This window comes from Athene cunicularia (assembly GCF_003259725.1).
Source record: "Athene cunicularia isolate RWA chromosome 11 unlocalized genomic scaffold, athCun1 chr11_part1, whole genome shotgun sequence".
Taxonomy (NCBI): Eukaryota; Metazoa; Chordata; class Aves; order Strigiformes; family Strigidae; genus Athene; species Athene cunicularia.
Genome location: NW_020799113.1, coordinates 16,875,705 through 16,885,847, shown reverse-complemented (window position 1 = coordinate 16,885,847; position 10,143 = coordinate 16,875,705). Strand labels below are relative to the sequence as shown.

General features: G+C 38.2%; 1 protein-coding gene across 1 annotated transcript in view; it reads left to right on the top strand.

The window, feature by feature from the left end:
- Positions 1 to 8,573, top strand: part of ESRP2 (epithelial splicing regulatory protein 2) — a 45,650-nt gene extending 37,077 nt beyond the window's left edge. Inside the window, exons 15-16 of the mRNA XM_026856963.1 lie at positions 3,889 to 4,000; positions 7,192 to 8,573. Coding sequence (XP_026712764.1) covers positions 3,889 to 3,978 — 90 coding nt within the window. The 3' untranslated portion in view covers positions 3,979 to 4,000; positions 7,192 to 8,573. The remainder of the gene's footprint in view (positions 1 to 3,888; positions 4,001 to 7,191) is intronic.
- The last annotated feature ends 1,570 nt before the right edge of the window (positions 8,574 to 10,143 follow it).

Sequence of the window (10,143 nt, the reverse complement as noted above, 5' to 3'; positions counted from 1 at the left end):
CCCCCCCCAGTGGGGGGCATGTCTAAATATACTTTCCAATTTTAGGTTTGTTTTTAGCAAGGGATTTTCTTTTTTCCCCTGGATTGCTTTGCATATGCTGTTTTTAGACTGATCTTTGAATGTCCACTGTAGGAACTGCAAAAATAAAGTGGATATCAGTGTCTCACTGGTTAGTGACTGGGTTAAATCTGTACACAGTCTGTGAGGGGACAAGAACAGTCCCATATTCCCCTCAACATAGCAGGTATTTCTGAAAGAAATAAAATAGCTTGAAGGAAAAAAAAAGTACAAGGAGAGAGTGTGGTATGCTAACTCTTTATTAACCAGTCTGTCTCTGATTCCTATCTTAAACTTGCACTGCAATAAGCATAGCAGATAGTCTGTCTGAAGGTAACTGCTGGTCAGAAATAGTCATATCCTTTAGGAGAGAGGAATTAGTGTTATTTAATATATGTCTGTCATTTATAATCTATTGTATTATGTTATTTAATATTATAATAGGTTATTTAATATACATGAGTTGAAATATCTCTACCATTTCAAATGTTAATACCTTTCTAGGTATTAACCTTACACTTGTAAACAACTTCTGATTCTGTAAAGAAGCAACATGTCCTTCAGGAAACATTATTTTGCCATTATTGACAGACATATCTTAAACTATAGAAGTCCCCACTGTCACAGGGGAGGTAACAAGAAGAATGTAGGTTACAGGAAACACCATTCTTCACTATTCAGTGCAATCTCTGTTCCAGTCAGCTGTGCTTTTTTCCCCAATATATATACATACTTTTCCTGCCCTCCTGTAGTCTGCTATAGAGCTAATCGTAAACCCCAGAATCATCTTTAGTAACCGCTTGCAAAGGTTCTGTTCTGCTTCCTTCTCCTAGGTTAAGTTCTAAATGCAAACCTTATCCCATACCTAGTTTCCATATATAGTTTCTACTTTTCTTGATCCTACTTCCACCTCTGATCACTGGAAGCAGTCAGTATAGCCTCAGAGCGTATGCTTAACATCTGAGGCTGACTTTTCTAATGCAGCTCTTCATTTAACAATGGCATTCTGTGTGATCTTCCTTACTAGACGAAGCTAGACATTATGATGGCTGCTTCATTGGGAGAAGAGAAATTGTTTTATTGTCTGCATTCTTTCCTGCATTGTCCTTCAGTCATTCTAGGAAATAGGTCTCCCCTGTTCATCACCTATGAGCCCGTGAAAGTGTCCAATTTAATAGGATGAGGTGAAGAAAAACTTTAATAGAGATTGTGTGTTTCCTAGATTAAGTAATGGCTTAAAAATCAAGATTTGCTACTGCATCATTCCAGTAAGCCACTACATTTCAGTACTACTGTTGACATACTGAGACTAAGTGGATGCCCTGGTTGAGAAAGAATCACAGAATCTTTTGGTTGGAAGGCAAGTCCAGCCCCCCGGGAGCTGTGAGGTCAAAGGGAGGAGGGAACAAGGCAGCAGCTCTGAGGAAAGAGGCTGTGTTTCAGTTCAGAGAAGGGTGGGAATGAGATGATAGTGGGATAAAAGGAGGGTAGTGGAGACACTAACAGCAGGGTTGCTTGTAATTTTATTTCACTTAAATTTAAGGGGAACTACTGCAGTATTCAGTAATTTTTTTACTAGTTATTTGTGTGTTAAGTGTAGGTATTTGAAAATACAATGTGAAGTTTCATATTGTCTCAGTATTATACTGTCTCGGGTCTCAACATTTATACTTGATACGAACTTGCTAGAATCTAGCTCAGGGAACTTGCAGCTGGTTATACTGGGGGGGTAAATTACTAGGTGGTATTTTTCAAATATATATGGAAGCAGAATCTGGCCTGTTGCATTGCAGGTGAAGCTAGTAAAACTGTATTGCCATTTTGAGCAATGAGTTTATAGGCTTACCCTTGGCTTCACTCTGGTTATCCTGCATGATTGGATGTTTTTGTTTTGTTCTTATGGGTTTCTGAAATGCAGAGAAAATCGGAAGTTTTCATGATCATGTGCTTCCTCAGACAATTTAGGGTAGTTTCCGTTTCATTTACAGGGAGTAAGAATTCCCCTGCTTTATTTCCTAGCTTGGTTTGCAGTACTACTTTTTGAAATGTGTAAGTCTGAAGAGTTTACTGTTCCACAACTTCTGTTTTAATTAACTGCAGCCTCTTACTTATCCTTCTTGTAATTAGAAGTTGCTTCTATTGCTAGGTATGTCGATTCTTTCTTTCCTTCTTTAGGCCTAAGCTCTGACAAATTTGACATTTCTGCACAGGGTAGTTTTCCCACTGTCATGTTTTCCGCAGTGTTTATGCATTTCAAATGTAACCTTTTAAACACTGTCCCCCACAGGAGACCTACTGTACATCTACTGATAATCTAAAGTATGTACTATCTTGAGACATTCCTTCCAAAGAGTAAACTTATATTTTGTAGACTTGTTTCAAGGGCAGGTCTGGGAGCTGATAAATCTAATATTTGCACGGTCTGGTTGCCCTGGCAGAGACTATCTAGAAAATACTTCTTATATTTGTCTTTTACTTAATGGCATGGGTCTAGATGTGAAGGTGGCTAGAATTTGGTAGTCAAAATTCTGGGAGGTTCTTTTCTTTTATGTTCTCTGGGCTCTTGGTTATTATTTCCTGTGGAAGGTGTGTACTGTGATGGTTTTCCTTTTCAATTTCACTTTGGATGGATACAATGTGTTCTGTATGCCCAAATAGAATACCTTTTTCTCCCTAAGCTGGCAGGAGACTTTTTGTATTACAGAACTATCAAAGGAAGGCAGCACAGTATGTCTACATTGTGTGCATTTGGCAATCCTCTAAAACATTAGTGTGAAACAGCCATTTTGGGGGAGATAGGAAACTCTTCTTGCCACGGAAAGTATATTCTATAACCTGGGTTATGCTAAACATTTTGTCTTCTGGATTACAGGAGCTGCTCCAGTAGGCTTTGTAGCATGTGCAAGAATGCTCAGTCCCTTTCCAGGATATGTAATTTGGAAAGATTATGAGATAGATACAAAACAATGTTGAATATTCCCCAAGATCTGTGTGCTAATTCATAGATTTCATATTTGTACCAGGCCCTCCAGGAGCAGGCATGATTGCTGTTCAGATTCAGGATCCCAAGTATTTTTTGGATCTGATTCACATGTGGGGTTTTTTGTTTTAATTTATTGGTGTGACTGTACTCTATGGTCACTATTTTATATTCTTCTACTACAAATGTATCATAATGCAGTTACACTGTGTAGTTTATTTCTTTTTCCTATATGGGACTATACTAATAAATACTATTTTATCTTTTTAAGTGCATTCATGCTGGGACATAGCATTTTTTTAACTACACTGATGTAGTCTACATAATGCAAGTATTATATGCAGCTAAAGTCTTTATCACTTTACCTAGAGAAGCTGCAGTTTATTTCCATGACTGCATAAAAGATCTGAATGAGATTCCTACACTTCTAATCCCACACTTCAGTATGCACGCTGGAGGATGCTCGTCTTTCTCAGTGAGAGTCATTACTGGAAGCATGATTATGCAATCTTAAGAGTTTTGTTACCTGATGCTGCTGTCTCATGAGTAGAAGGAAAAAAGGAGCACTTCATGGTCTGAACTATTTCCCTTCCTTGATAAGGAACAGTTCAAATACACAGTTTAGAATATTTCCCACATGCATTTACTTGAAATCTATTTCTACAACCAGTAATTCAGTTGCTGTATTTTTTTTATCTTGCATAAAACTAGTATCTGTCAAATTTACTGTCTCCTGCCAGTTATTATAGCTGATGCTCTTAATTATGGTTGCAAATGATAATCCGTGTGGCTTACTGTACCAGAACTGTTCCTTCTCTTGCTGATTATCATATATCACACTTGTACTGTAGTATGCACCTGATGACTACAATGGCCTTATTCAGCTGAGCGATCAAGCAAGGAGTGTGTTACAAGCACCGAAAGAGTGGGTCTGTTTGTAACTCTTTGTAACTTCTGAAGAAGGTAAGATGCGACTGGTAGAAATTGGGTCTCCAGTGGTGAATGGGAAGGGAAAGAAGGGCTTGGCGATACAGATAATTTTGCTTATGGTCTTTTCCCCTTCTTAGCTTGTGTTGGGATCCTTGCTTTAATCTTTCTGCTTTTGTCCTATTAACAAAAAATCAACTAACCTAAGGAAATAGGCCAATTGTGATCTGTAGTTGATGGGATAGCAGTGGTGGAGGTAGCGTGATTGCCGGGTTCTGCTCAGATGGTGTGATAAATTTCCAGAAGCATTTATTAGTGCTTGTTTCTCATGTGTAGTTTTCAGTCTGATGTTTTCTTTTTAGCATAGAAGTAAAAGATTTATTTCTTGATATGGCTACAAAGTGCTCACAAATGTGTGTGCAAAAACCCTCCAAACTTCTGGCTTTCTCTTTCCTGTATTTATATAGCTGTCTGGAGACTCATTTCTCTGTTTCTTGATCTCCCTAATACAATATGAACTATTACTTTTTTTAGGAGAGGTTTCTTTTGTATAATGGCTTTCTAATGCAACTGATTAAATTTGCTAATGGTAAACTTCCCTGCATTTTTGGTACTAACACATAATAATTAAAGAAATTTTGTTGCGACCTATGTGGAGCTTATGACATCCCAATAATACAGCATTTCATTCAAAATGCTACTGATTAGTTACTAGGCTTTTTCTCCTAAAAAAAAAAAAAAAAAAAAAAAAAAAAAAAACAAACCAACAAAACAACAAAAAAAAATCCAAAAAAACACAACACCACAAAACTTTCAGTACCATGCAAGGTTTAAGCCTTGCAGGATCTGAGAGCACGTTGTCGTTGCCTCTCCCCCACCCGTGCCGGTCGGGCTGGAAGTTAAATACAGACCCCGGCTAAAATAACAAGAAATTTCATACAACAGAGTGATAGAACAATCTGAACAACAACAACAACAGTATCAATGGTAACAACAATAAACAGCAATAACAGTGAACAAGACAAAAGATATACAGAGAAATACCGCTAAATGGTCAAGGAGCAAACCCGCCACGTGTATGGCAAAAACCAAAACCAGAAGCGAAAGTAAAAAGGCTCCGCCCCTGGACCTGACGTCAGCATGGTATGAATAACCCGGCTGGAGATCCCTTCCCCCTCTCTCTCTGCTGGGGAAAACTGAACCAGGACAAGTACAAAAAATGGCAGTCAAATACTGTGCCTTGTTAGAATTATCTCCATGGATAAATCTACCTTCACACAATCACCATCAACTCGGTTGTTTTCAAATTGGTATTTTTCCCATGATACTATTAGATCTGCTAGGGAGAAAATAGACTAGAGAGGCTGCATGGGCTGTGGATGTACAGAAGAACACCCGTTACTTCCATAGTTATGTGACCTTGGACAATCTGTGTGGCTCGCTCGTTGTACCCAGATTAACTGGAAAACTCAGATCAGCAATAGGATTCTACTATGTATGGGACTGAAGCAGTGTGACTAGAAAATAATTCATGCTGTAGCTCATCCTGAATTCTAAACAGCCCAAAGTAGTATCATACAGATACCACTGTTTTTAGAACCAAACAACCAGAAAAACAACTTGGATGGATTTGAACCTATATTTAAAAAAATACACATACAGCAAGAAAATCAGTTTCTATCTCTATAAATAAGAACCTAAATTGAGTGTATCTTAAAATGAAATGGAAGGGTTTTATACAACTATTTAAATAATATTGCTTACAGAATGTGTAGACTTCTCTGCTAACTTTCTGTGTAACTCTTATAACATGAATTTCCATATCCTTACATTGGTATTGCACCAATTTAAAGTATTTCTAAAGCTCTTCTCTGTGCTCAGGGGTCTAACTGCGCTCATGTGTGTTTCCAGGTGACTGAGCTGCAATATTAAACTTATATTCAGGACTGATAGTAAATGACTTGATCTCATATGCATTAACAGCAAAGAGCTGGTTTCGAGCAGGCCATCTTTTAGCTCAGATTCATGGCTCAACCCAAACTGTGTACAACTTTATTTTTGAATCACAGTGTTATTCTGAAATAAACCAAGATTGTTTGCCTTTGAATTTCTTCCTGCATGCTATTTGTTGACTAACTTTAGTTCAGTGAAAAGAAATTATATGAAGTCTGTACTGTCTTATACATGCTTTTAGTTTCTAAAGTGTACTGTTGCTTGTATCTTAAGAATACTTCTACTGCCTGCTGAGTGTTTGGGTAAGTGAAGATCTGTCATATACTTGCTGTATTTTCATATGTTTGGATGTAAAGCTGATCAGAAAGTGCTACTGGCAATAACTTGAGAAGTCTGATAGTTCTTGCAGTATACCAGGCATACAAATTCTACAAAAAGTGAAACCCTTAAATATTTCAACCTTTTCTAAATACATGAGGACTTGTGTCACATGAACTGAACTTGAATTGGGTTAATGCTCATAAAACTGGCTGGCTTTCTGGCATAGACCTTATGTTTCATCTGGCACTGATTTCTTCAACATACTCACTTTGTAAGCTGAGCTTTTGATCCTTCAACCTTTGGTTTTGAAACTCCACTAATTCCTACCCAACAAATATGGCTTCCAAACTTCGCATGGAAGGACTTCCAGCATGTTATCCGAAATGGCTGGAATACCATAAGGCAGACATCTGCTTTAAACTCAGCTTCTGGGAACTGCCTTTTAAGAATTCACAAAAGCAAATGGACTGCAAAGTAAATCCACCCAACATGGAACTCTTGTACAGCTCTATACTTTTTTTTTTTAAACTTTACGTGTGAGTATTCACATGCTGTATAGTCTTTGTCACTTGGCCAGTAGTCCACATAGTACAGGAAGTATTCACTGAATGCCTGGACTTTCATGCTTCATTTACCCTTTATTAACATCTAAATCTGTCTCTTCTTATGAACCTTTAATCTGAATTACTTCTCTAGCAGAATTTTTGCATGGAGTTATGTCTACATCACTCTGCTCAGCACACCAGCAGAAAAAGAGCTGCTGCTGTTTGCCAAGCTAAAAGCTAAATTCTTTTAATATTGTGTCCCTTCTTCCCATTCTCACATCCAGAATCTTTTCACCACAGACACAGGAGTGGAGTGAACCATATACACAGCATTAAATGCTGCATTTCCAGGTGTGGTCTCTGGTCTTAATAGTTTTTTTTTTCTTTTGTCTTCTCGTACCATTGCAGCTCCATGCAGATTCCATCCTCGTGCTTTACAACTTTAGTGGCCAGCCCAGTGGAGAGGCATTTGTGACTTTTCCAAGCCTGGATCTAGCTAAGAAAGCAGTGGCTGAGAAAAACGGACAGCTCCTGGGAAGCCGCTATGTAGAACTGTACCTGGTCTGACTAAACACTCTTGGGGGGGATGGGAAAAGAATGTCGCACTGAACACCGTGCCTTTTGCAAAATAAGAAGTCTTCCCTTGCCATCTAGGCAGCACCAAATGTGCCTTTTCAGCGTATAACATGTTGGAATAGAGAGTGGTATATGTCCTGTATTTAATTTGAAAAATGGCGTATCCTATGCCAAAGAAAAAGTGAAACCAAAAATTATGCAGTAAATTTACTTAATTTCTAATGTACTTGTGTAAAAATAAGCAAACCTGCCCCTGGCATCTGGTTAATTCTGAAGACAATCTAATAGCACTTCAGCTGTCGCTAGGAGAAACCCCGTTCAGTAGCATTTGAAGTGGAAAGCAAAGCTTGAATCATTCAGATTCTTCTGTGTTTAGTTTTTAAGAGTTTACACTTGACAAAGTGTCTGGTTTTTGTAGAGTTTAAATGTCTTTAGAAAGGTTGTTTGGAATGCATAGCTTTCCCAGTTCAAAGTGCGTAGATCATATTGATTTTGTTGTTGTTGTTGTTGTTTGTTCTTGACTGGAAAATACCAGGATGCTGGACCCCAAATGCAATTGTGCTTTCTCATGTTTTCATTACACATTGTTTTGCAAAAGCCATATTTGTTTTTCTTACCAACATACTGCTGCCAACTTGTAAAGCAAAACCATGTAACTGGCAAACCCAGAAAAATCCTCCCTACCCACCCATAACTCCCTGCCCCCAGCCCCAAACTTTTAATCTCTACAGGACAAAAATGGCACATAAACCTGAGTACTAATAAGTTATATTTTTTTATTTAAGCATAATAGCTTTCAGATACTGTATTAAAGATTTTGCTCTAGTTTATGTGCATGCAATTTGTTTACATCTTTAAACTACTTTATTTGTATATTATGAAACAAGATATGTTGAAATCTAAATCCTCTAGTGCATGCTTTTTTCTTTTTCCTTGTGTGTATATATACATAAGCTAGAAGTACTTTGACGTCATGTAGCATGTGTTTAACATAAGACATCTGCTGTAGAAGCACTAATGACTTTGTTTTTACTGTGCCTTACTTCAAAACCATTCCAAGTGCAATACCAGCAGAGCAAAATGTAATGAATCCTCTTGTGACATGTTCATGGATGTCTGAATTGATCTTTTTTTGTTAGTGTACAATTTGAGTTGTACTTAAACCTGAATGATGTATGCTTCTTTACATTACAACAAATAAAAGAGTTGCTTACCATGTGTATTGGCTTTTGAAAGTAACTTTGTTTCAATGTATTTTCATGGGACATCATTCTCTGGTAAATAACCTTTTACTCATTTTTCTTTTTCTTCTAGATTTAGGTATGTTTTTTTTTTTTTTTTTTTTTAATGTGCTGGTGAGCCAGAAATATGTGTGATACATATTTCTCTTGTAGTGGAACACTTTATAGGCAATGTGATTAACTGTTCACATGCTTAGTTCTTATGTTCTGGTGCCAGAGGAAACGAATACAATTTCAAGTTCAATACTTCATGTTTGGATTTAATTGACCTAATGGGTCACTTGCTTTTCTGTGCAATACAAAATGGTACATTTATAATGAAGCCAGACAGTCTTCCTGTAGTAAAAAGGAGAGAGGAGGGAGGAATCATATTAAGATAGTAAGGTTTGTTTTGCTCTAGTCAGGAGCATCACCTGCCAGATGCCATTTCATCATTAAAACCTCCTACCTGAAGTTTTATCACAATCAGGTGGGACTGGAGGGAAAGCTTTTTCATTATTTTAAAGTGGGACTTTTTGCATTAATGTTTCCAAGATTTGTCTGGGTGAAGTTACACACCCACACCCCTACACCCCCCCATTTTTAAAGTAATTTGAATACTAGAGAGGACTGCACCATTATAATTAGTGTTCTCATTGCGCCTTTGAGGAGAATGCCTCCCTTTTAAAATTTGGGGAGTGTCTATCCTAAGCACTACAGTACCTATGCCCTGTAGCTGCTAGTCCATTTATTGCACTGTTACATTCTGCCAGCGTCCAGCTGGTCACTTTTTGGTTATGGCTTCACTAGCAGTTGAAACATTTTATTTTTCTCTAGTCTATACAGAACTTGTGGATTTCTGTTAGCTAAAATGATGCCTAGCCTACTAAAATAATCTAGTCTTTTTACAGTTCCTTCTGTTGTTTATATGTGCTCTGCTTCTTTCTTGGCAGCTTGGGAAAGCTGAGCCAGGGCTGGAATGAAGCCCCTCAAGCCCATCAGCCATGTTTTCGATCTACGCATTCCTCTTACTCTTCCAACACCTTTATGGCTGTCAGCAATGATCATGGTTTAACTTTTAAGTGCAGTCCCATGCTATCATAAACTGAGATTATGTGCAAAGTCTGTATCTAGCTAGCTATCCAAAACCAGGCCTAGCTGTCACCAACTGCTGTTTTAATCCCTGCTTAGCATGAGATGGTGGAAACTGCTCCTAGAAATTGAATGTGGATGGTTCAGAGTGTGTGTCTGCATGTGTATAAAGCCCAACACCGAGGATGGGTGAGTAGCATGCATTTTTTAGAAGTTACCTGTGCAAAATGACTGCAAGGGCAGTAATACTGCTGCGGGTAGACCAGCGCTCCCCAGGTGGGTATCTGAGAGCAGGCCGGGCCTGGAGACACTGAACAGGCCTGTTTGTATTGAAAACTCTGGTCTTGCCTAAAAGAACCATGAAAGAATATAGTAGTAAGAAAATAAACACCGCACTCGCTCACTTAAATATTGGAGCAATATGCATTAGTTACAAAAGGGGTGGCTGCCCCAGCCCAGCCGCTGCTCCCTC